The sequence below is a fragment of the Oncorhynchus tshawytscha genome, unplaced genomic scaffold, assembly GCF_018296145.1.
Source record: "Oncorhynchus tshawytscha isolate Ot180627B unplaced genomic scaffold, Otsh_v2.0 Un_contig_1953_pilon_pilon, whole genome shotgun sequence".
NCBI classification, from domain to species: Eukaryota; Metazoa; Chordata; class Actinopteri; order Salmoniformes; family Salmonidae; genus Oncorhynchus; species Oncorhynchus tshawytscha.
This window is the reverse complement of record NW_024608263.1, coordinates 10,392-38,341: the sequence shown is the minus strand read 5'-3', so window position 1 is coordinate 38,341 and position 27,950 is coordinate 10,392. Positions and strand designations below refer to the sequence as shown.

At 45.5% G+C, this 27,950-nt stretch overlaps 1 protein-coding gene across 1 annotated transcript; it reads left to right on the top strand.

The window, feature by feature from the left end:
* Window positions 1-241: 241 nt before the first annotated feature.
* On the top strand, window positions 242-26,533 carry LOC121843363 (CUB and sushi domain-containing protein 3-like). The gene is made up of 10 exons (XM_042312982.1): window positions 242-278; window positions 367-561; window positions 14,860-14,998; window positions 15,282-15,469; window positions 17,203-17,391; window positions 20,360-20,476; window positions 20,531-20,540; window positions 21,431-21,531; window positions 26,009-26,296; window positions 26,505-26,533. Exons 1-10 carry the CDS (start codon window positions 242-244, stop codon window positions 26,531-26,533), a joined length of 1,293 nt encoding a protein of 430 aa, XP_042168916.1.
* Window positions 26,534-27,950: the final 1,417 nt, after the last annotated feature.

Genomic DNA, 27,950 nt, shown 5'->3' with positions numbered 1-27,950 from the left:
GTGTCACTAGAAGTGAAGTGTTGGTTTCTGTTTGTCTTTACAATCCTACTCTAGATTTGAGCAACCAACTCAGACCATAACTAGCCTCGCCCCAACCGCTCAGCCATCTCAAATGTAAAAATTAGGGATAGATTGTACCGAATAAACTCACTCCACAGCATGAAATGTCACCAATGACGCCATTTAATCAGATGATTTTCCGTGGCACAACTGGTTTGTAGGTGTTCAAGCTAGCAGTTACATGGGTGTACGATCAGAAGATCATTGGTTGGAGCCCAGTAAGGCGACAGGGACAGACAAGGAAGCAAATCAGTTAGCAGTACGGTTACATCTGGCAAAGCGAAATCAAAACATTTGTGTTTTCAGCGTTCGGCCACAACGAGTGTCCCGACCCGGGCATCCCGATAAATGCGAGACGCTTCGGGGACAACTTCCAGCTGGGTAGCTCCATCTCAGTGATCTGTGAGGACGGCTTCATCAAGACCCAGGGGTCCCAGACCATCACCTGTGAGCTGGACAACGGCAAGGTGATGTGGAGCGGACCCATCCCTAAATGTGAAGGTAATTATCCTGCTCTTCCTGGGGAGAGGAGAGACTGGGTGTGGTTGTGTTGGGTGTGTGTAGGTGTGTGCGTGTGTGAGTGCATGTTTGTGTGTACGTGTGTGTGTGCCTGAGTGTACATGTGCACGTCCGTACATGTATGTATTTTAGGGTAATTACTCTGTTCCTGACACAGACAAAAGTCTAAGTGAGTGTAAGCAGATTGGATACTAGAGGACACTCACCTGTGTGTTGTAGGATACTAGAGGACACTCACCTGTGTGTTGTAGGATACTAGAGGACACTCACCTGTGTGTTGGAGGATACTAGAGGACACTCACCTGTGTGTTGGAGGATACTAGAGGACACTCACCTGTGTGTTGTAGGATACTAGAGGACACTCATCTGTGTGTTGTAGGATACTAGAGGACACTCACCTGTGTGTTGGAGGATACTAGAGGACACTCACCTGTGTGTTGTAGGATACTAGAGGACACTCATCTGTGTGTTGTAGGATACTAGAGGACACTCACCTGTGTGTTGGAGGATACTAGAGGACACTCACCTGTGTGTTGTAGGATACTAGAGGACACTCACCTGTGTGTTGTAGGATACTAGAGGACACTCACCTGTGTGTTGTAGGATACTAGAGGACACTCACCTGTGTGTTGTAGGATACTAGAGGACACTCACCTGTGTGTTGTAGGATACTAGAGGACACTCACCTGTGTGTTGTAGGATACTAGATGACACTCACCTGTGTGTTGTAGGATACTAGAGGACACTCACCTGTGTGTTGTAGGATACTAGAGGACACTCACCTGTGTGTTGTAGGATACTAGAGGACACTCACCTGTGTGTTGTAGGATACTAGAGGATACTCACCTGTGTGTTGGAGGATACTAGAGGACACTCACCTGTGTGTTGTAGGATACTAGAGGACACTCACCTGTGTGTTGTAGGATACTAGAGGACACTCACCTGTGTGTTGTAGGATACTAGAGGACACTCACCTGTGTGTTGGAGGATACTAGAGGACACTCATCTGTGTGTTGTAGGATACTAGAGGACACTCATCTGTGTGTTGTAGGATACTAGAGGACACTCATCTGTGTGTTGTAGGATACTAGAGGACACTCACCTGTGTGTTGCAGGATACTAGAGGACACTCACCTGTGTGTTGTAGGATACTAGAGGACACTCATCTGTGTGTTGTAGGATACTAGAGGACACTCATCTGTGTGTTGTAGGATACTAGAGGACACTCACCTGTGTGTTGGAGGATACTAGAGGACACTCACCTGTGTGTTGTAGGATACTAGAGGACACTCATCTGTGTGTTGTAGGATACTAGAGGACACTCACCTGTGTGTTGTAGGATACTAGAGGACACTCACCTGTGTGTTGGAGGATACTAGAGGACACTCACCTGTGTGTTGGAGGATACTAGAGGACACTCACCTGTGTGTTGTAGGATACTAGAGGACACTCACCTGTGTGTTGGAGGATACTAGAGGACACTCATCTGTGTGTTGTAGGATACTAGAGGACACTCACCTGTGTGTTGGAGGATACTAGAGGACACTCATCTGTATGTTGTAGGATACTAGAGTACACTCACCTGTGTGTTGGAGGATACTAGAGGACACTCATCTGTGTGTTGTAGGATACTAGAGGACACTCATCTGTGTGTTGTAGGATACTAGAGGACACTCACCTGTGTGTTGTAGGATACTAGAGGACACTCACCTGTGTGTTGTAGGATACTAGAGGACACTCACCTGTGTGTTGTAGGATACTAGAGGACACTCACCTGTGTGTTGTAGGATACTAGAGGACACTCACCTGTGTGTTGTAGGATACTAGAGGACACTCACCTGTGTGTTGTAGGATACTAGAGGACACTCACCTGTGTGTTGTAGGATACTAGAGGACACTCACCTGTGTGTTGTAGGATACTAGAGGACACTCACCTGTGTGTTGTAGGATACTAGAGGACACTCACCTGTGTGTTGTAGGATACTAGAGGACACTCACCTGTGTGTTGTAGGATACTAGAGGACACTCACCTGTGTGTTGTAGGATACTAGAGGACACTCACCTGTGTGTTGTAGGATACTAGAGGATACTCATCTGTGTGTTGGAGGATACTAGAGGACACTCACCTGTGTGTTGTAGGATACTAGAGGACACTCACCTGTGTGTTGTAGGATACTAGAGGACACTCACCTGTGTGTTGTAGGATACTAGAGGACACTCACCTGTGTGTTGGAGGATACTAGAGGACACTCATCTGTGTGTTGTAGGATACTAGAGGACACTCATCTGTGTGTTGTAGGATACTAGAGGACACTCATCTGTGTGTTGTAGGATACTAGAGGACACTCACCTGTGTGTTGGAGGATACTAGAGGACACTCACCTGTGTGTTGGAGGATACTAGAGGACACTCACCTGTGTGTTGTAGGATACTAGAGGACACTCACCTGTGTGTTGGAGGATACTAGAGGACACTCATCTGTGTGTTGTAGGATACTAGAGGACACTCACCTGTGTGTTGGAGGATACTAGAGGACACTCATCTGTGTGTTGTAGGATACTAGAGTACACTCATCTGTGTGTTGTAGGATACTAGAGTACACTCATCTGTGTGTTGTAGGATACTAGAGGACACTCACCTGTGTGTTGTAGGATACTAGAGGACACTCACCTGTGTGTTGTAGGATACTAGAGGACACTCACCTGTGTGTTGTAGGATACTAGAGGACACTCACCTGTGTGTTGTAGGATACTAGAGGACACTCACCTGTGTGTTGTAGGATACTAGAGGACACTCACCTGTGTGTTGTAGGATACGAGAGGACACTCACCTGTGTGTTGTAGGATACGAGAGGACACTCACCTGTGTGTTGTAGGATACTAGAGGACACTCACCTGTGTGTTGTAGGATACTAGAGGACACTCACCTGTGTGTTGTAGGATACTAGAGGATACTCATCTGTGTGTTGGAGGATACTAGAGGACACTCACCTGTGTGTTGTAGGATACTAGAGGACACTCACCTGTATGTTGTAGGATACTAGAGGACACTCACCTGTGTGTTGTAGGATACTAGAGGACACTCACCTGTGTGTTGGAGGATACTAGAGGACACTCATCTGTGTGTTGTAGGATACTAGAGGACACTCATCTGTGTGTTGTAGGATACTAGAGGACACTCATCTGTGTGTTGGAGGATACTAGAGGACACTCACCTGTGTGTTGTAGGATACTAGAGGACACTCATCTGTGTGTTGTAGGATACTAGAGGACACTCACCTGTGTGTTGTAGGATACTAGAGGACACTCACCTGTGTGTTGGAGGATACTAGAGGACACTCACCTGTGTGTTGGAGGATACTAGAGGACACTCACCTGTGTGTTGGAGGATACTAGAGGACACTCACCTGTGTGTTGTAGGATACTAGAGGACACTCACCTGTGTGTTGGAGGATACTAGAGGACACTCACCTGTGTGTTGTAGGATACTAGAGGACACTCACCTGTGTGTTGGAGGATACTAGAGGACACTCATCTGTGTGTTGTAGGATACTAGAGGACACTCACCTGTGTGTTGGAGGATACTAGAGGACACTCATCTGTGTGTTGTAGGATACTAGAGGACACTCATCTGTGTGTTGTAGGATACTAGAGGACACTCATCTGTGTGTTGTAGGATACTAGAGGACACTCACCTGTGTGTTGGAGGATACTAGAGGACACTCACCTGTGTGTTGTAGGATACTAGAGGACACTCACCTGTGTGTTGGAGGATACTAGAGGACACTCATCTGTGTGTTGTAGGATACTAGAGGACACTCACATGTGTGTTGGAGGATACTAGAGGACACTCATCTGTGTGTTGTAGGATACTAGAGGACACTCATCTGTGTGTTGTAGGATACTAGAGGACACTCATCTGTGTGTTGTAGGATACTAGAGGACACTCACCTGTGTGTTGGAGGATACTAGAGGACACTCACCTGTGTGTTGTAGGATACTAGAGGACACTCACCTGTGTGTTGGAGGATACTAGAGGACACTCACCTGTGTGTTGTAGGATACTAGAGGACACTCATCTGTGTGTTGTAGGATACTAGAGGACACTCACCTGTGTGTTGTAGGATACTAGAGGACACTCACCTGTGTGTTGGAGGATACTAGAGGACACTCACCTGTGTGTTGGAGGATACTAGAGGACACTCACCTGTGTGTTGTAGGATACTAGAGGACACTCACCTGTGTGTTGTAGGATACTAGAGGACACTCACCTGTGTGTTGTAGGATACGAGAGGACACTCACCTGTGTGTTGTAGGATACTAGAGGACACTCACCTGTGTGTTGTAGGATACTAGAGGACACTCACTTGTGTGTTGGAGGATACTAGAGGACACTCACCTGTGTGTTGGATGATACTAGAGGACACTCACCTGTGTGTTGGATGATACTAGAGGACACTCACCTGTGTGTTGGATGATACTAGAGGACACTCACCTGTGTGTTGTAGGATACTAGAGGACACTCACCTGTGTGTTGTAGGATACTAGAGGACACTCACCTGTGTGTTGTAGGATACTAGAGGACACTCACCTGTGTGTTGTAGGATACTAGAGGACACTCACCTGTGTGTTGTAGGATACGAGAGGACACTCACCTGTGTGTTGTAGGATACTAGAGGACACTCACCTGTGTGTTGTAGGATACTAGAGGACACTCACCTGTGTGTTGTAGGATACTAGAGGACACTCACCTGTGTGTTGTAGGATACTAGAGGACACTCATCTGTGTGTTGGAGGATACTAGAGGACACTCACCTGTGTGTTGTAGGATACTAGAGGACACTCACCTGTATGTTGTAGGATACTAGAGGACACTCACCTGTGTGTTGTAGGATACTAGAGGACACTCACCTGTGTGTTGGAGGATACTAGTGGACACTCATCTGTGTGTTGTAGGATACTAGAGGACACTCATCTGTGTGTTGTAGGATACTAGAGGACACTCATCTGTGTGTTGTAGGATACTAGAGGACACTCACCTGTGTGTTGTAGGATACTAGAGGACACTCATCTGTGTGTTGTAGGATACTAGAGGACACTCATCTGTGTGTTGTAGGATACTAGAGGACACTCACCTGTGTGTTGGAGGATACTAGAGGACACTCACCTGTGTGTTGTAGGATACTAGAGGACACTCATCTGTGTGTTGTAGGATACTAGAGGACACTCACCTGTGTGTTGTAGGATACTAGAGGACACTCACCTGTGTGTTGGAGGATACTAGAGGACACTCACCTGTGTGTTGGAGGATACTAGAGGACACTCACCTGTGTGTTGGAGGATACTAGAGGACACTCACCTGTGTGTTGCAGGATACTAGAGGACACTCACCTGTGTGTTGCAGGATACTAGAGGACACTCATCTGTGTGTTGTAGGATACTAGAGGACACTCATCTGTGTGTTGTAGGATACTAGAGGACACTCACCTGTGTGTTGGAGGATACTAGAGGACACTCACCTGTGTGTTGTAGGATACTAGAGGACACTCACCTGTGTGTTGTAGGATACTAGAGGACACTCACCTGTGTGTTGTAGGATACTAGAGGACACTCACCTGTGTGTTGGAGGATACTAGAGGACACTCACCTGTGTGTTGGAGGATACTAGAGGACACTCACCTGTGTGTTGTAGGATACTAGAGGACACTCACCTGTGTGTTGGAGGATACTAGAGGACACTCATCTGTGTGTTGTAGGATACTAGATGACACTCACCTGTGTGTTGGAGGATACTAGAGGACACTCATCTGTGTGTTGTAGGATACTAGAGGACACTCACCTGTGTGTTGGAGGATACTAGAGGACACTCATCTGTGTGTTGTAGGATACTAGAGGACACTCATCTGTGTGTTGTAGGATACTAGAGGACACTCATCTGTGTGTTGTAGGATACTAGAGGACACTCACCTGTGTGTTGGAGGATACTAGAGGACACTCACCTGTGTGTTGTAGGATACTAGAGGACACTCACCTGTGTGTTGGAGGATACTAGAGGACACTCACCTGTGTGTTGGAGGATACTAGAGGACACTCATCTGTGTGTTGTAGGATACTAGAGGACACTCACCTGTGTGTTGTAGGATACTAGAGGACACTCACCTGTGTGTTGGAGGATACTAGAGGACACTCACCTGTGTGTTGTAGGATACTAGAGGACACTCACCTGTGTGTTGTAGGATACTAGAGGACACTCACCTGTGTGTTGTAGGATACGAGAGGACACTCACCTGTGTGTTGTAGGATACTAGAGGACACTCACCTGTGTGTTGTAGGATACTAGAGGACACTCACTTGTGTGTTGGAGGATACTAGAGGACACTCACCTGTGTGTTGGATGATACTAGAGGACACTCACCTGTGTGTTGTAGGATACTAGAGGACACTCACCTGTGTGTTGTAGGATACTAGAGGACACTCACCTGTGTGTTGTAGGATACTAGAGGACACTCACCTGTGTGTTGTAGGATACTAGAGGACACTCACCTGTGTGTTGTAGGATACTAGAGGACACTCACCTGTGTGTTGTAGGATACTAGAGGACACTCACCTGTGTGTTGTAGGATACTAGAGGACACTCACCTGTGTGTTGTAGGATACTAGAGGACACTCACCTGTGTGTTGTAGGATACTAGAGGACACTCACCTGTGTGTTGTAGGATACTAGAGGACACTCACCTGTGTGTTGTAGGATACTAGAGGACACTCACCTGTGTGTTGTAGGATACTAGAGGACACTCACCTGTGTGTTGTAGGATACTAGAGGACACTCACCTGTGTGTTGTAGGATACTAGAGGATACTCATCTGTGTGTTGGAGGATACTAGAGGACACTCACCTGTGTGTTGTAGGATACTAGAGGACACTCACCTGTGTGTTGTAGGATACTAGAGGACACTCACCTGTGTGTTGTAGGATACTAGAGGACACTCACCTGTGTGTTGGAGGATACTAGAGGACACTCATCTGTGTGTTGTAGGATACTAGAGGACACTCATCTGTGTGTTGTAGGATACTAGAGGACACTCATCTGTGTGTTGTAGGATACTAGAGGACACTCACCTGTGTGTTAAAGGATACTAGAGGACACTCACCTGTGTGTTGTAGGATACTAGAGGACACTCATCTGTGTGTTGTAGGATACTAGAGGACACTCATCTGTGTGTTGTAGGATACTAGAGGACACTCACCTGTGTGTTGGAGGATACTAGAGGACACTCACCTGTGTGTTGTAGGATACTAGAGGACACTCATCTGTGTGTTGTAGGATACTAGAGGACACTCACCTGTGTGTTGTAGGATACTAGAGGACACTCACCTGTGTGTTGGAGGATACTAGAGGACACTCACCTGTGTGTTGGAGGATACTAGAGTACACTCACCTGTGTGTTGTAGGATACTAGAGGACACTCACCTGTGTGTTGGAGGATACTAGAGGACACTCACCTGTGTGTTGTAGGATACTAGAGGACACTCACCTGTGTGTTGGAGGATACTAGAGGACACTCATCTGTGTGTTGTAGGATACTAGAGGACACTCACCTGTGTGTTGGAGGATACTAGAGGACACTCATCTGTGTGTTGTAGGATACTAGAGGACACTCATCTGTGTGTTGTAGGATACTAGAGGACACTCATCTGTGTGTTGTAGGATACTAGAGGACACTCACCTGTGTGTTGGAGGATACTAGAGGACACTCACCTGTGTGTTGTAGGATACTAGAGGACACTCACCTGTGTGTTGGAGGATACTAGAGGACACTCACCTGTGTGTTGTAGGATACTAGAGGACACTCATCTGTGTGTTGTAGGATACTAGAGGACACTCACCTGTGTGTTGTAGGATACTAGAGGACACTCACCTGTGTGTTGGAGGATACTAGAGGACACTCACCTGTGTGTTGGAGGATACTAGAGGACACTCACCTGTGTGTTGTAGGATACTAGAGGACACTCACCTGTGTGTTGTAGGATACTAGAGGACACTCACCTGTGTGTTGTAGGATACGAGAGGACACTCACCTGTGTGTTGTAGGATACTAGAGGACACTCACCTGTGTGTTGTAGGATACTAGAGGACACTCACTTGTGTGTTGGAGGATACTAGAGGACACTCACCTGTGTGTTGGATGATACTAGAGGACACTCACCTGTGTGTTGGATGATACTAGAGGACACTCACCTGTGTGTTGGATGATACTAGAGGACACTCACCTGTGTGTTGTAGGATACTAGAGGACACTCACCTGTGTGTTGTAGGATACTAGAGGACACTCACCTGTGTGTTGTAGGATACTAGAGGACACTCACCTGTGTGTTGTAGGATACTAGAGGACACTCACCTGTGTGTTGTAGGATACGAGAGGACACTCACCTGTGTGTTGTAGGATACTAGAGGACACTCACCTGTGTGTTGTAGGATACTAGAGGACACTCACCTGTGTGTTGTAGGATACTAGAGGACACTCACCTGTGTGTTGTAGGATACTAGAGGACACTCATCTGTGTGTTGGAGGATACTAGAGGACACTCACCTGTGTGTTGTAGGATACTAGAGGACACTCACCTGTATGTTGTAGGATACTAGAGGACACTCACCTGTGTGTTGTAGGATACTAGAGGACACTCACCTGTGTGTTGGAGGATACTAGAGGACACTCATCTGTGTGTTGTAGGATACTAGAGGACACTCACCTGTGTGTTGGAGGATACTAGAGGACACTCATCTGTGTGTTGTAGGATACTAGAGGACACTCACCTGTGTGTTGTAGGATACTAGAGGACACTCATCTGTGTGTTGTAGGATACTAGAGGACACTCATCTGTGTGTTGTAGGATACTAGAGGACACTCACCTGTGTGTTGGAGGATACTAGAGGACACTCACCTGTGTGTTGTAGGATACTAGAGGACACTCACCTGTGTGTTGTAGGATACTAGAGGACACTCACCTGTGTGTTGTAGGATACTAGAGGACACTCACCTGTGTGTTGGAGGATACTAGAGGACACTCACCTGTGTGTTGGAGGATACTAGAGGACACTCACCTGTGTGTTGGAGGATACTAGAGGACACTCACCTGTGTGTTGCAGGATACTAGAGGACACTCACCTGTGTGTTGCAGGATACTAGAGGACACTCATCTGTGTGTTGTAGGATACTAGAGGACACTCATCTGTGTGTTGTAGGATACTAGAGGACACTCACCTGTGTGTTGGAGGATACTAGAGGACACTCACCTGTGTGTTGTAGGATACTAGAGGACACTCACCTGTGTGTTGTAGGATACTAGAGGACACTCACCTGTGTGTTGTAGGATACTAGAGGACACTCACCTGTGTGTTGGAGGATACTAGAGGACACTCACCTGTGTGTTGGAGGATACTAGAGGACACTCACCTGTGTGTTGTAGGATACTAGAGGACACTCACCTGTGTGTTGGAGGATACTAGAGGACACTCATCTGTGTGTTGTAGGATACTAGATGACACTCACCTGTGTGTTGGAGGATACTAGAGGACACTCATCTGTGTGTTGTAGGATACTAGAGGACACTCACCTGTGTGTTGGAGGATACTAGAGGACACTCATCTGTGTGTTGTAGGATACTAGAGGACACTCATCTGTGTGTTGTAGGATACTAGAGGACACTCATCTGTGTGTTGTAGGATACTAGAGGACACTCACCTGTGTGTTGGAGGATACTAGAGGACACTCACCTGTGTGTTGTAGGATACTAGAGGACACTCACCTGTGTGTTGGAGGATACTAGAGGACACTCACCTGTGTGTTGGAGGATACTAGAGGACACTCATCTGTGTGTTGTAGGATACTAGAGGACACTCACCTGTGTGTTGTAGGATACTAGAGGACACTCACCTGTGTGTTGGAGGATACTAGAGGACACTCACCTGTGTGTTGTAGGATACTAGAGGACACTCACCTGTGTGTTGTAGGATACTAGAGGACACTCACCTGTGTGTTGTAGGATACGAGAGGACACTCACCTGTGTGTTGTAGGATACTAGAGGACACTCACCTGTGTGTTGTAGGATACTAGAGGACACTCACTTGTGTGTTGGAGGATACTAGAGGACACTCACCTGTGTGTTGGATGATACTAGAGGACACTCACCTGTGTGTTGGATGATACTAGAGGACACTCACCTGTGTGTTGGATGATACTAGAGGACACTCACCTGTGTGTTGGATGATACTAGAGGACACTCACCTGTGTGTTGTAGGATACTAGAGGACACTCACCTGTGTGTTGGAGGATACTAGAGGACACTCATCTGTGTGTTGTAGGATACTAGAGGACACTCACCTGTGTGTTGTAGGATACGAGAGGACACTCACCTGTGTGTTGTAGGATACGAGAGGACACTCACCTGTGTGTTGTAGGATACTAGAGGACACTCACCTGTGTGTTGTAGGATACTAGAGGACACTCACCTGTGTGTTGTAGGATACTAGAGGATACTCATCTGTGTGTTGGAGGATACTAGAGGACACTCACCTGTGTGTTGTAGGATACTAGAGGACACTCACCTGTATGTTGTAGGATACTAGAGGACACTCACCTGTGTGTTGTAGGATACTAGAGGACACTCACCTGTGTGTTGGAGGATACTAGAGGACACTCATCTGTGTGTTGTAGGATACTAGAGGACACTCATCTGTGTGTTGTAGGATACTAGAGGACACTCATCTGTGTGTTGTAGGATACTAGAGGACACTCACCTGTGTGTTGTAGGATACTAGAGGACACTCATCTGTGTGTTGTAGGATACTAGAGGACACTCACCTGTGTGTTGGAGGATACTAGAGGACACTCACCTGTGTGTTGTAGGATACTAGAGGACACTCATCTGTGTGTTGTAGGATACTAGAGGACACTCACCTGTGTGTTGTAGGATACTAGAGGACACTCACCTGTGTGTTGGAGGATACTAGAGGACACTCACCTGTGTGTTGGAGGATACTAGAGGACACTCACCTGTGTGTTGGAGGATACTAGAGGACACTCACCTGTGTGTTGTAGGATACTAGAGGACACTCACCTGTGTGTTGGAGGATACTAGAGGACACTCACCTGTGTGTTGTAGGATACTAGAGGACACTCACCTGTGTGTTGGAGGATACTAGAGGACACTCATCTGTGTGTTGTAGGATACTAGAGGACACTCACCTGTGTGTTGGAGGATACTAGAGGACACTCATCTGTGTGTTGTAGGATACTAGAGGACACTCATCTGTGTGTTGTAGGATACTAGAGGACACTCATCTGTGTGTTGTAGGATACTAGAGGACACTCACCTGTGTGTTGGAGGATACTAGAGGACACTCACCTGTGTGTTGTAGGATACTAGAGGACACTCACCTGTGTGTTGGAGGATACTAGAGGACACTCACCTGTGTGTTGGAGGATACTAGAGGACACTCACCTGTGTGTTGTAGGATACTAGAGGACACTCATCTGTGTGTTGTAGGATACTAGAGGACACTCACCTGTGTGTTGTAGGATACTAGAGGACACTCACCTGTATGTTGGAGGATACTAGAGGACACTCACCTGTGTGTTGGAGGATACTAGAGGACACTCACCTGTGTGTTGTAGGATACTAGAGGACACTCACCTGTGTGTTGTAGGATACTAGAGGACACTCACCTGTGTGTTGTAGGATACGAGAGGACACTCACCTGTGTGTTGTAGGATACTAGAGGACACTCACCTGTGTGTCTAGGATACTAGAGGACACTCACTTGTGTGTTGGAGGATACTAGAGGACACTCACCTGTGTGTTGGATGATACTAGAGGACACTCACCTGTGTGTTGGATGATACTAGAGGACACTCACCTGTGTGTTGTAGGATACTAGAGGACACTCACCTGTGTGTTGTAGGATACTAGAGGACACTCACCTGTGTGTTGTAGGATACTAGAGGACACTCACCTGTGTGTTGTAGGATACGAGAGGACACTCACCTGTGTGTTGTAGGATACTAGAGGACACTCACCTGTGTGTTGTAGGATACTAGAGGACACTCACTTGTGTGTTGGAGGATACTAGAGGACACTCACCTGTGTGTTGGATGATACTAGAGGACACTCACCTGTGTGTTGGATGATACTAGAGGACACTCACCTGTGTGTTGGATGATACTAGAGGACACTCACCTGTGTGTTGGATGATACTAGAGGACACTCACTTGTGTGTTGTAGGATACTAGAGGACACTCACCTGTGTGTTGTAGGATACTAGAGGACACTCACCTGTGTGTTGTAGGATACTAGAGGGCACTCACCTGTGTGTTGTAGGATACTAGAGGACACTCACCTGTATGTTGTAGGATACTAGAGGACACTCACCTGTGTTGGAGGATACTAGAGGACACTCACCTGTGTGTTGTAGGATACTAGAGGACACTCACCTGTGTGTTGGAGGATACTAGAGGACACTCACCTGTGTGTTGGAGGATACTAGAGGACACTCACCTGTGTGTTGTAGGATACTAGAGGACACTCACCTGTGTGTTGGAGGATACTAGAGGACACTCATCTGTGTGTTGTAGGATACTAGAGGACACTCACCTGTGTGTTGGAGGATACTAGAGGACACTCATCTGTGTGTTGTAGGATACTAGAGGACACTCACCTGTGTGTTGGGGGATACTAGAGGACACTCATCTGTGTGTTGTAGGATACTAGAGGACACTCATCTGTGTGTTGTAGGATACTAGAGGACACTCACCTGTGTGTTGTAGGATACTAGAGGACACTCACCTGTGTGTTGTAGGATACTAGAGGACACTCACCTGTGTGTTGTAGGATACTAGAGGACACTCACCTGTGTGTTGGAGGATACTAGAGGACACTCACCTGTGTGTTGTAGGATACTAGAGGACACTCACCTGTGTGTTGTAGGATACTAGAGGACACTCACCTGTGTGTTGTAGGATACTAGAGGACACTCACCTGTGTGTTGTAGGATACTAGAGGACACTCACCTGTGTGTTGGAGGATACTAGAGGACACTCACCTGTGTGTTGTAGGATACTAGAGGACACTCACCTGTGTGTTGTAGGATACTAGAGGACACTCACCTGTGTGTTGTAGGATACTAGAGGACACTCACCTGTGTGTTGTAGGATACGAGAGGACACTCACCTGTGTGTTGTAGGATACTAGAGGACACTCACCTGTGTGTTGTAGGATACTAGAGGACACTCACTTGTGTGTTGGAGGATACTAGAGGACACTCACCTGTGTGTTGGATGATACTAGAGGACACTCACCTGTGTGTTGGATGATACTAGAGGACACTCACTTGTGTGTTGTAGGATACTAGAGGACACTCACCTGTGTGTTGTAGGATACTAGAGGACACTCACCTGTGTGTTGTAGGATACTAGAGGGCACTCACCTGTGTGTTGTAGGATACTAGAGGACACTCACCTGTATGTTGTAGGATACTAGAGGACACTCACCTGTATGTTGTAGGATACTAGAGGACACTCACCTCTATGTTGTAGGATACTAGAGGGCACTCACCTTTGTGTTGTAGGATACTAGAGGACACTCACCTGTGTGTTGTAGGATACTAGAGGACACTCACCTGTGTGTTGTAGGATACTAGAGGACACTCACCTGTGTGTTGTAGGATACTAGAGGACACTCACCTGTGTGTTGGAGGATACTAGAGGACACTCACCTGTGTGTTGGATGATACTAGAGGACACTCACCTGTGTGTTGGAGGATACTAGAGGACACTCACCTGTGTGTTGGAGGATACTAGAGGATACTCACCTGTATGTTGTAGGATACTAGAGGACACTCACCTGTATGTTGTAGGATACTAGAGGGCACTCACCTGTGTGTTGTAGGATACTAGAGGACACTCACCTGTATGTTGTAGGATACTAGAGGACACTCACCTGTGTGTTGGAGGATACTAGGGAAGGCTTAGGGACACCTAGGGATTGGGGACAGAAAACAAGGGTACTGTAGGCCAAGCAGTCACCTTCAATCTGACTTCCTGTCAGTCATTCACCCTGCACCTTATGTCCCTGATGCTGTGGTGACATCACTCAGATGGAGAAGGAATAAAGAGCCTCATGTTAGCATGTACAGTACGCTGTATGATACTGTTTGCCAGATTAGATCATCAAGCAGGGCATTTTGAGTTATTTAAAACTCTCTCTCCCCCCTCCCCTCCGTAGCACCCTGCGGAGGCCACTTCTCCTCTCCCAGTGGGGTAATCCTGTCCCCAGGGTGGCCTGGATACTATAAAGGCTCCCTCAGCTGTGAGTGGGTCATCGAGACCGAGCCCGGACGCTCCATCAAGATCACCTTTGACAAGTACTTGTCCATTATATCATTAAAGTTGTTCAATGTATTCTATTTTATTCTATTAGCATTCCCAAACTGTTGAGTACGGAGAATGGATTTCTGCATCAATGAATACACCCATAATGGAATCTTATTGCTTATTTATTGTATATTTATAAAGTCTCCTTTGAAAGTGCTTTTTAGTGCAGTAGTAGACTTAATCGAAGTTTATGCAACTGTAGCACTGACTATGTATTATCACAAGTAAATAAAATGTGTATATTTCATAATTCCTCTTCTGTCATTGGTCCAGGTTTCAGACAGAGCTGGGCTATGACTTCCTGGAGATCCACGATGGGCCCAACCTGCTCTCTCCTCTGGTCGGCTCATTCAACGGTACCCAGGTGCCCCAGTTCCTGTTCAGCAGTACTAACCACCTGTACATGCTCTTCACCACCGACAACAGCCGCTCCAACAGTGGATTTAAGATCATCTATGAGAGTAAGTCTAGTGTAATGACCCAGGTGTTCCTGTTCAGATCATCTACCATAATACTAGTCTAGTGTAGTGACCCAGGTGTTCCTGTTCAGATCATCTACCATAATACTAGTCTAGTGTAGTGACCCAGGTGTTCCTGGTCAGATCATCTACCATAGTACTAGTCTAGTGTAGTGACCCAGGTGTTCCTGGTCAGATCATCTACCATAGTGCTAGTCTAGTGTAATGACCCAGGTGTTCCTGGTCAGATCATCTACCATAATACTAGTCTAGTGTAATGACCCAGGTGTTCCTGGTCAGATCATCTACCATAGTACTAGTCTAGTGTAATGACCCAGGTGTTCCTGGTCAGATCATCTACCATAGTACTAGTCTAGTGTAATGACCCAGGTGTTCCTGGTCAGATCATCTACCATAGTACTAGTCTAGTGTAGTGACCCAGGTGTTCCTGGTCAAATCATCTACCATAGTACTAGTCTAGTGTAGTGACCCAGGTGTTCCTGGTCAGATCATCTACCATAGTACTAGTCTAGTATAGTGACCCAGGAGTTCCTGGTCAGATCATGTGGTCAGAACAAACTCTACCCATACTTTTAGCTCTAACTCTGATTTCAAATTGTTAAAACCTCTTAAGGAGGCTGCGAATTTTCGCAGCTTTTTGTTAAAAATCGCGCAACATTTCAGCGCCTTGCTACTCATGTCAGGAATATAGTATATGCATATGATTAGTATGTGTGGATAGAAAACACTCAGACGTTTCTAAAACTGGTTAAATCACAGCTGTGACTATAACAGAACGTCTGTTTCATCGAAAAGCGCAGGAAAATCTGATCACTGAAAGTGGAAAAAAATATCCATGCGCCACTTACATGAATTGTTGAAGGTGAACCGTATTAAATGAGGCCGAGCTTGCAGTACCTACAGCTTCCACAGGATGTATAGAGTCTCCTCATTTGATTCGGATTTGATTCTTGGTCGAACCAACCCAAGGGAACCGATTCCCTCCGACCTGAAACAGGATGTTTTGGTCGAGGTTTTTCCGGTCATTTTTTCCAGACGATTGCCTATAGCATTTACATCGCCTCCTGATGAATTTTATCGCTTATTAACGTGTACTAATACCTAAAGTTGCATTACAAAAGTATTTCGAAGTGTTTTGTGAAAGTTTATCGTCGACTTTTTAACTTTTAAAAATGACGTTACGTTATGAAACGCTATTTTTTCCCGTTTATCACACAGTCTTCATAGATCGATATCTAGGCTATATATGGACCGATTTAATCGAAAAAAAGACCCAATATTGATTATGGGACATCAAGGAGTGCCAACAAAGAAGATGGTCAAAGGTAATGAATGTTTTATATTTTATTTATGCGTTTTGGGTAGCGCCGTCTACCGCAAAATCTGTCTGTTTAGGTGACGTTGCAGTATTTTGGGGGTACATGCTATCAGATAATAGCTTCTCATGCTTTCGCCGAAAAGCATTTTACAAATCTGACTTGGTGGCTAGATTCACAACGAGTGTAGCTTTAATTCACTACCTTGAATGTGTATTTTAATGAAAGTTTCATGAAATTATGAGTTTTATCAAAAACTATAGGTGGCGCTCTGAAATCCGCTGAGTGCTGTTCCTTCGTGGGAACAGTATTTTGCATAATCCTTAAGAAGTTTTAAAGCTTCCTATTCCCTGTATGAGACGTTTGATGTTGTTGACCCCATAATATTTTAATCTTCAGGCGTGACCGTGGACACCTACTCCTGCCAGGACCCGGGCTTCCCGGTCAACGGGTTGCGTTACGGTCAAGACTTCACCATCGGTTCGACTGTGTCGTTCGGCTGTGACCCTGGATACAGGCTAAGCCACGAGGAACCTCTGGTCTGTGAGAAAAACCACTGGTGGAGCCATCCTCTGCCCACCTGTGATGGTACGAACCAGTTCAAACCAGTTTAAATCATTTCCAAACCGAGTTTAGGTATGCACATCCAGTGACTTTCAGGTGCAGGGTACATTAGGCTAAGTCATGAACTGCGGAAGCATTCACAGTCTGCAGGTCTCTGTTTATTTTTCATGGTATGGACAGTAGCCATGGTGACCAAGGTTGTGGCAGAATCCTATTAGCCTGTTTACCAGATGTGTTTGTTCCTCACATGTCGTGGTCATTGTGGTGCTGAACACATAACAAGTGGGATCTAGTCTAGATCTGGGCTTTCCATAGTACATATCTGACCACCGGGTTAGTGATCTAGTCTAGATCAGGGCTTTCCATAGTACATATCTGACCACCAGGTTAGTGATCTAGTCTAGATCATTGCTCTCCATCATACATATCTGACCACCAGGTTAGTGATCTAGTCTAGATCATTGCTCTCCATCATACATATCTGACCACCAGGTTAGTGATCTAGTCTAGATCATTGCTCTCCATCATACATATCTGACCACCAGGTTAGTGATCTAGTCTAGATCTGGGCTTTCCATAGTACATATCTGACCACCAGGCTAGTGCTCTGTTCCTGGAAAACTACCATCCTGTAGGTTATCTAGCACACCTGATTCTAATAATTAGCTGGTTGATAAGCTGAATATGCTGAATCAGGTCAGTTACAGCTGGGGTTGGAGTGAAAACCTACAGGAGGATCACTCTCCAGGAACAGGGTTGGAGTGAAAACCTACAGGAGGGTGGTTCTCCAGGAACAGGGTTGGAGTGAAAACCTACAGGAGGATCGCTCTCCAGGAACAGGGTTGGAGTGAAAACCTACAGGAGGGTGGTTCTCCAGGAACAGGGTTGGAGTGAAAACCTACAGGAGGATCGCTCTCCAGGAACAGGGTTGGTGTGAAAACCTACAGGAGGGTAGCTCTCCAGGAACAGGGTTGGTGTGAAACCTACAGGAGGGTCGCTCTCCAGGAACAGGGTTGGAGTTAAAACCTACAGGAGGGTCGCTCTCCAGGAACAGGGTTGGAGTTAAAACCTACAGGAGGGTTGCTCTCCAGGAACAGGGTTGGAGTGAAAACCTACAGGAGGGTAGCTCTCCAGGAACATGGTTGGTTTAAACCTTACAGGAGGGTTTCTCTCCAGGGCATCTTGAGCTTTCAAATCTTGACCTATCAAATCTTGAGCTATCAAATCATGAGCTTTCAAATCTTATTAAATCTTGAGTTATCAAATCTTGAATAATCACTTTCAACAGGCCTCGATTAGTTTAAATATTCTCTCATATGATATGATGCCAAAGATAGCGCCAAACTGCCTATTGACAAAACCAATGAAGGATTGAATTGTGTTTTTGCGCTGAGAAATGTAGCCTACAAGAGTGGTTGTTCAATACCTGAGTCAATGACAGTTCATGTAAATGGGCTGCCTGGTGAAAGAGAATCAGCCCGGCGACTCTGGGACTGACAAAACCTTTTAGCTCGTTCGTCTCTCCGTGTTTAGATTTTCAGAGATCTATTTTCTTGTCCAGGGAGAAAGCTAAACTGAGACAATGCAATTCAATGCCAGGCCATTAGGCTGTATGTGCAGGTGAATCACAGAGGCAATTTGCTGTGATGGCTGCTTGGCCTGATAGGAACTGATCTCCTCACCAGATTAGGGATCCGGGAGCACCTTTTACCTGCGCTATAGCTTGTCATCTCACCTCACCTGCCTCCTGCTATGACTCTGAAGGCTTTTATGTATGTATTGGGGGTAAGAGGGGGGGGTGGAGGGTTGGGGAAGCTGACCTAAGTGGAATAGTGGGGAGAATGAGAACTCCATGCCAGGGCATGCAAATGAGGGTCCTGATGTGCTGATATTCTGGGTTCTTCGATATGGAAATTAAGGGCACAGCATGTCAAAATGAAACATCTTGTTCAGTTCTTTTCTTACTCAGAGAGTGAGAAATATAGAGAGTGAGTGAGAGATATATTGAGTGAGAGGGAAGGGGAAAGAGAGAGAGAGAGAGGGAAGGGGAAAGAGAGAGACAGAGAGAGAGACAGAGAGAGAGACAGAGAGAGAGACAGAGAGACAGAGAGACAGAGAGAGAGACAGAGAGACAGAGAGAGAGACAGAGAGACAGAGAGACAGAGAGAGAGACAGAGAGAGAGAGAGAAGAGAGAGAGAGAGAGAGAGAGAGAGAGACAGAGAGACAGAGAGACAAAGAGAGAGAGAGACAGAGAGACAGAGACAGAGAGACAGAGACAGATAGAGAGGAACAGAATAAGATCAATGTAGTTGTCCACATTTCCCTGTACGATAAGGCTTTGTATTAAGTGCTTAATACAAAGCCTATTAAGTTGCTCCATTCATTATTGATACAGAACTGCATCTGTCTGGGACAGATAAGTACTAGTGCATGCTGAGAAGGAAGAGAGGAGAGGTTGAGAGGAGGAAGAGAATAAGAGAGGTTTCACTTCCTCAATCTCCCTCAGAGTTACAGAACAACATCACATCAGATAAAACGTGCCAAACTGACTTCGCTTTACACTGAGAGTTACTGTTTGTCCATGATTTAACATGGCTGCCGTAGCTCCCTTAAGGAAGGCACTTAACCCCTCAATCTGCTCCAAGAGTTCCTGCATCGCTGACGCTGTGCTTCCGCCCGCTCGGGTTGTTTGTGTGACTCAGAGGGTTGAGTTAACCTTTTTACTGCAGTGGGCTAAATCAGGGTCACACAGAGTGTTTCTTGGTAGTCTTAAACAAACCTACTTTAAAACAGAGGTATACACGTCACACACGATTATGGGATTGAAAAAGAAGACACCTCTAACATGTCAGAAATAGAGTTGAAATATATTACACTTTCGTATACAGAAGACTGAAATATAACAAAACTGTTTGACATAGAAACACTGGCATATATCTGTTCTCTGCAAAAACATGAACAATAAAGTGTTTCACCCTCTTTGTTCCCCAGCGTTGTGTGGAGGGGACGTGCGAGGGCCCGGCGGCACCATCCTGTCTCCTGGATATCCTGAGATGTATCCCAGCTCACTCAACTGTACCTGGACTGTGGAGGTCAGCCATGGCAAAGGTAAGCCTTGGTTAGCTTAGCGTCCTCCCTGAGATCCTTTCTCTATTGGTCTAGATTGGCAAAGGTAAGCCTTGGTTAGCTTAGCTCCCTTCCTATTGGTCGAGAATGGCCCCCAAGCTGTCCAGTCAAGACAGAGTCATCCATGTCTGGAATTAGCCAACAACATAGGCGATGACATCTAAATCAAGGTTGAGAATATATATTGAATGTTCCTAGGTGGCTAACACTCCAATTATATTCTGCCTATAATCACACAATGTTGTTATGGTACTACAAACCTGAAGTGTTTTTATGGAATGTGATCCATCCAACTCTTGTTGACATAGACAGCTATTCCGTCTGCAGATATATAACATATACAAATGACTGACAAACAATACGTACAAATGTTGATACTGTAGAATTATATATGAATTAATAAACGGAAAAATCGACTCCTATTCACTTTATTAGCGGCTTGGTGAAAGGCATTGTGGGACATGAATACTGATTCACTATAGGTCCTTTTCCCAGCCCAGCCCATCTCTCTGAAATATCATTATAATACAAGGCTTTGGGTGGAGAATGAAAATTCTTTGGAATTTTAATTTCCCCATGTCTGCAAAGATATTCAATATGGACAACCATTATGTTTCTCTGAATAATCACTGCGGTTGAAATGCAGCCTCTCTATCATCCCCTCCTTCAAGAAAAGAAAACCCAGAGCCCTGTTTTTATATGAACTGACCTCAACTTTGAATGTAATGAGATTAAGTCCACTCTCTATCTCCACTTGGCTTTTCTCCTCTCAGATTAAGCCGCCGTTTCATTGAATTTGATAATTTAATCAGGGAGGCTGACAGGTAGCTTGAACCATAGTATTGGCTGTTCTCCTCTGGACTTGGCTTATTATTGGCTGTGCACCTCTAGACCTGGCTTATTATTGGCTGAACACCTTTGTGTTTGTCCCAATAGGAGTCAATTCACCTTCAACAACTTCCACCTGGAAGATCACCATGACTACCTGCTCATCACAGAGAATGGAAGCTTCATCCAGCCCCTGGCGCGCCTCACGGGTAATGAGCTGCCCTCCCACCAATGCAGGGCTCTACGGGAACTTCAAGGCCCAACTGCGATTTATATCTGACTTTTCTATATCCTACGAGGGATTCAATATTACCTTCTCTGGTGAGTAGGAGGAGTGTGTGTGTCGGTGTGTGTGTGTGTGTGTGTGTGTGTGTGTGTGTGTGTGTGTGTGTGTGTGTGTGTGAGAGTGTGCGTGCGCATGCACGTCCGTGTGTGTGTATGTGTGTTGCTGAATCTCCTCTGTACTTCAGTGTTGCTGGTCAATTCATGCACCTTGATGGTAAAGCGAGGTAGTTGATCCTCCAAGACCTTGGGTAAGAGACAGATGTGTTTTTGAGATAAAGGGAAAGAGAGAGAGAGAGGGAGAAAGAAAGAGAGACAGTGAGAGATAGAGATTGATGGGGCAGTTGCTTTGCTGTTTCTGCTTATTAAAGTCTCCTAGCGGACTGAGAGCTTCTTTCCGCCTAGCTTCACATGCCTCCAGTGCTCTGTCCAGCGTTCTGACATCCCCTAGAACTAGTCCTGCCTCACCCCAGAGACACACATCTTCAATACCTTTCAGTTAGTCATCCCTGAAGTGTTTTGGGGTCATATAGAAACATATTGTACCTTTATAAATCCTTAAGTGTCCTTCAGGATGTCACCCCTTCTGAGACATAAAAAAGATAGATGTTGACAGGGTTTGTTGACGGAATTTAACAGTGTGTTTGTGTGCGTGTGTGTGAGCCGTATTCTGTGTGCGTGTGCGTGTGTGCGTGTGTGCGTGTGTGTGTGTGTGTGTGTGTGTGTGTGTGTGTGTGTGTGTGTGTGTGTTTATATTCGTTGTGAGTGTGTTTATATTCATTGTGAGTATGTGTATATTCATTGTGTGTGTGTGTGTTGTGTGTGTGTATTCATTGTGTGTGTGTGCGTGCGTGCGTGCGTGTGTGCGTGTGTGTGTGTGTGTGTGTGTGCGTGTGTGTATTCATTGTGTGTGTGTTTGGTGGCATCATCACAGGAATGCTGACACATGTAAATCTAGACATGAGAGAGTGTTGATCCCGAAGCCATAGCGTTGATGAATAATGCATTGGCATTGCATACATTTAGAAGGCAGCTACAATCACTTTTACGCAGACTTCAAAAGCCGTAAAGTTACTAATCAATGAATAACAAACATCTATATTATTCCTCACTTTAGAATTGTATTATTTTGAGTATGCACTGCACTCAAACAAACTCCATCGATTTGAATGTGATTGACAGATGGCAGGTACACTACTTATCGAGAGTACCACTTGACATTATGTCATTACCTTCTTGACATGACTTGGAGTATACAGTGCAGTCAAACAATCCCGTGACCTGTGGATGTGGATCTACTTCACAGGTAGACTGGGTCCCAAATGGCAACCTATTCCCTTTATAGTGCACTACTTTTGACCAGAGCCCTATGAATACAACTTGGAGTATGGACTGCATTCAAACGAACCATCATTGAGTGTACAAAAAAAAGTTTGACTTGCCACAACTTCCTGCTTCTTCAGAGTACAACTTGGAGCCTTGTGAGGACCCGGGATGCCCCCAGTTCGGCCGGAGGAACGGCTACAGCTTCAGCATCGGGACACCCTGACGTTCTCTTGCAACATGGGCTACCGACTGGAGGGGGTGCCAGAGATCATCTGCCTTGGAGGGGGGGAGGCGCATGTGGAGCGCACCTCTGCCTAGGTGTGTGGGTATGTAGTCTCCTGCTTTAATTTCCTTACAACTATTGTTATAAAGCTTGTGGTTGTTGAGACATTACTGTAGAGCTGATTACAGTGATAGTCAGTGCTGGGCTGTGTCTGAAAAAATCTTACTGTTTCCTCAATTCCCTCTCTAAGAGTTGATCCAAGATCCCTTTGAGAGGAATTATTGAGTAAGCAAAGACCGAGGTGGCAAGGATTTGACAGCTAGCATCTTTTCCTGACATAGCCTTGCTTTTGCATCTTTAGTCTCAGCTTAGTGCCATCACACCTAATTCAAATAATCAACTGATCTTCAATCAACGGCTTGATAAGCTGAATCAGGTGTTGCACTGCTGAGGTGGGACAAAACCCTGCATTTCTGTGGCTCTTCAGGAGCAGGGTTGAGGAACAATGATATAGTGTGTACCATGAACGTCCCTGCTTGTTGAGTTCTGAGCACAGAGAAGGAGTAGGAAGGCACAACAAGAGGAGAGGGTACTCTGTTTAAGATATGCCACAGTAAACCCACAGGCACACACAGAAACAGACAGGCGGATGGATGGAGGGAGACACCAATCAACTCAAATCAAATTGTATTGGTCACATACACATGGTTAGCAGATGATAATGTGAGTGTAGCGAAATGCTTGTGCTTCTACCGTTCCGACTATGCAGTAAAATCTAACAAGTAATCTAACAAATTCACAACAACTACCTTATACACACAAATACACACAAATGTAAAGGGATGAATAGACATAGAAATATATGGATGAGCGATGGCATAGGCAGATGCAGTAGATGGTGTAGAATACAGTATATACATGAGATGAATCATGTAGGATATGTAAACGTTATTAAAAGTGGCATTATTTAAAGTGACTAGTGATACCTTTATGAAGTCCATTTATTGAAGCTGCCAGAGATTTGAGTCTGAATGTTGGCAGCAGCCTCTCTATGTTAGTGATGGCTGTTTAACAGTCTGATGGCCTCGAGATAGAAGCTGTTTTTCAGTCTCTCGGTCCCTGCTTTGATGCACCTGACCAGGCAGTGGCTCGGGTGGCTGTTGTCCTGATGATCTGTTTGGCTTTCCTGTGACATCGGGTGCTGTAGGTGTCCTGGAGGGCAAGTAGTTTGCCCTGGTGATGCGTTGTGCAGACCTCACTACCCTCTGGAGAACCTTGTGGTTGAGGGCGGAGCAGTTGCCGTACCAGGTGGTGATACATCCCGACAGGATGCTCTCGATTGTGCATCTGTAGAAGTTTGTGAGTGTTTTAGATGACAAGCCACATTTCTTCAGCCTCCTGAGGTTGGAGAGGCTCTGTTGCGCCTTCTTCACTACACTGTCTGTGTGGGTGGACCATTTCAGTTTGTCTGTGATGTTTACGCCGAGGAACTTAAAATGTTCCACCTTCTCCACTACTGTCCATTCGATGTGGATAGGGGGGTGCTCCCTCTGCTGTTTCCTGAAGTCCACGATCATCTCCTTTGTTTTGTTGATGTTGAGTGAGAGGTTATTTTTTCTGACACCACACTCCGAAGGCCCTCACCTCCTCCCTGTAGGCCGTCTCGTCGTTATTGGTAATCAAGCCTACCACCGTAGTGTCGTCTGCAAACTTGATGACAGCCAGGCAGGCAGACACAGCTAGACACATAGCCAGACAGACACAGAGATCATTCTCTATCCATCTACATCAAAGTCAATCTGCTCCCTGTCCTCTGTCCCTGTAGACGAGTGTCTTTGTGTATCACTAACCAGCTGGGAGAGGTCAAATGGATTGTCAACGAGGCGAATGCAAAGAGACTAGCATGGCTGTATTGTGCTTTGATAGAGATACTATGGCGTGAGCTATGAATCTCACTGTCTCAATGTAGCAAACAAACTCCAGTTTGATACATCACCTGTTTAGTGTGATTCCCAGACCCAGCTTCGTTGGTATTTCTTTTCTCTCTAGTAGGTCGGTTGCACCATGGAATCTTCCCAAAAGTCCATGTTCTGCACATCTGGCATTCCAGGCAGGCTCAATTCAAAACCCCAAATGATTTTGATAAAATACGTATAATACTATTTGAACCCAGGTCTAGGGGTTACACTGTTTCCTGCAGTTTCTTCTTCCTAAGACGAGGTTTCTACTGGTCTTGTTCCCCCATCAAACCTGTCTCTTCCTGTTTATTTACACTACTTAAACCAGCTGCTTCAGTAGAGTAGTGATTTACATTCTGTCACGTTGAGATGTTTCTGGATTGTACTGTATTTCTCTGTAAATTCTACCACGCGGCGCACAGTAAAAGGAATCTGTCTGAATAAAAGTGTCATGGAGTGTGTCCACACAGCCACGTCGGCCGGTCCCTACCTACCAGGCAGAAACAAATGAGTAATTATAATAATAGAGAACTTTTCTTCCAACAGAGCTGCACTTCCTTTTTCCTAAGGTCACCTGTCATTTTTCATATTCACTGAAAAAAAGACATGTTCATTTGTCGCCACTGTTTGTGTATGCTGTTAGTTTACTTGCCTTGACCCTGTCGTTCAATGGTGCATGGTATCCGTTGGTGCCAGATCTCCAATCTCGAGAGTGACTACAAAAACCATGGTATCCGTTGGTGCCAGATCTCAATCTCGAGAGTGACTACAAAAACCATGGTATCCGTTGGTGCCAGATCTCCAATCTCGAGTGACTACAAAAACCAGGGTATCCGTTGGTGCCAGATCTCCAATCTTGAGAGTGACTACAAAAACCAGGGTATCCGTTGGTGCCAGATCTCAATCTCGAGAGTGACTACAAAAACCATGGTATCCGTTGGTGCCAGATCTCCAATCTCGAGAGTGACTACAAAAACCAGGGTATCCGTTGGTGCCAGATCTCCAATCTTGAGAGTGACTACAAAAACCATGGTATCCGTTGGTGCCAGATCTCCAATCATGAGAGTGACTACAAAAACCAGGGTATCCGTTGGTGCCAGATCTCCAATCTTGAGAGTGACTACAAAAACCATGGTATCCGTTGGTGCCAGATCTCCAATCTTGAGAGTGACTACAAAAACCATGGTATCCGTTGGTGCCAGATCTCCAATCTTGAGAGTGACTACAAAAACCAGGGTCCAGATTCACAAAACCGTCTTAAGAAGACATTTCTTCTTAACTGCTATTTTTCTCTTAACTATCGACTTATGAAGAAAGTTAATTAAGCAAAGTTGCTATTCCTCAATAACGTTATTGAACATGTTCTTATGTTTTTTCCTATGTTTCTTCGCAGAGAAAAACATTAAGAAATGGGATTCTTGAAAATAATGTTATCGGGATTCTTCTCGGAAATGTACTTAACTTCAGGACAGCTAAACTCTTGTATTTTGATGAATGGATACTTTCGTAACCATGAATGTTTTCTTGTGCCACTGCCACAGACACAGTTGGCCACCGGACATTTAAATACAGCAAGAAAACTAATTACATGAGTAGTATCTAGCTAGCTAGTAATTAACAACATATTACTATATTCTAGAAGTGCTAAAGAGCTAGCTAGCTAGCTAGCTAGCTAGCTAGCTAACTCACCGGTCGTGCAGTCCCTCTACCATCGTCTCTCCTATCATGGACAACACTTTCTCCTCCAGCTGGTCCACGTGAATGGTCGATACCCAACTCCAGTCTTCTTCAACTCCTTGCTTCTCTCAGCTCCTGTAACGGCTGTCTTCCTCCGACGAGGAGGAGTAGTAAGGATCGGAGGACCAATGCGCAGCGTGGTACGTGTTCATGCTCTTTATTAAAGCAAGCGAACACTGAAACAAAACAATAAACGACACGTGAAATAACCAACCGAAACAGTTCCGTGTGGAACACACAGACACAGAAAATAAACACCCACGAAACACAAGTGGGAAAAGGCTACCTAAGTATGATTCTCAATCAGAGACAACTAACGACACCTGCCTCTGATTGAGAACCATACCAGGCCAAACGCAAAACACAACATAGAAAACGTAACATAGACAAACCCACCCAACTCACGCCCCGACCATACCAAAACAAAGACATAACAAAGGAACTAAGGTCAGAACGTGACAGATCCCATCTTCTTAACAGTCGACTTCATGTTGGAACATTTGTTTTACACCGTCACTGTCCCTTGTCCTGACAGCAGAGACAGACTTGTCTCACCCAGTGGTCTCTGCAGTGACCCCGCAGTTATCCAGTCTCCCCAACAGAAACCCTTTCCTGGCTGCTTTTTCCTCCACCTCCACTTCAAGCTCTTGTTTGCTGAAGTTTTATTGCGCTTTCCTGGGTTATCCATTTTGTTTTTGATATAGCCAGTCTGATGGCTACAATATTTGAAAAATAACATTTGTTTTTCTGTATATGTCACGTAGAGTAGGCCAGAAGGATAAACTGGAAAACCTAACCTCTGTCAAAATAAAAAGATGGTGGAGCCCCAAATGTTCTTCTGTGCTTCAGGGTGTTTATTTACAAAGTGATTCTGGAACAAAAACAACAGTACTGCCATCAAACGTATACCTTATTGGCCAGCTAAACACAATGCTGCCCCGTTCACAGCTCAATCCAAAATGGCCTCTTCCATGAACAGAAAGAGGCTCCTTTTTTAGGGCTAGCCCCTCCCCTCAGAACAATTAACACTAATTAATTAAGCAATTACTAATACAAACCTTCCATTTAACTAAACATACTAAAGTATATACATTGCAACACG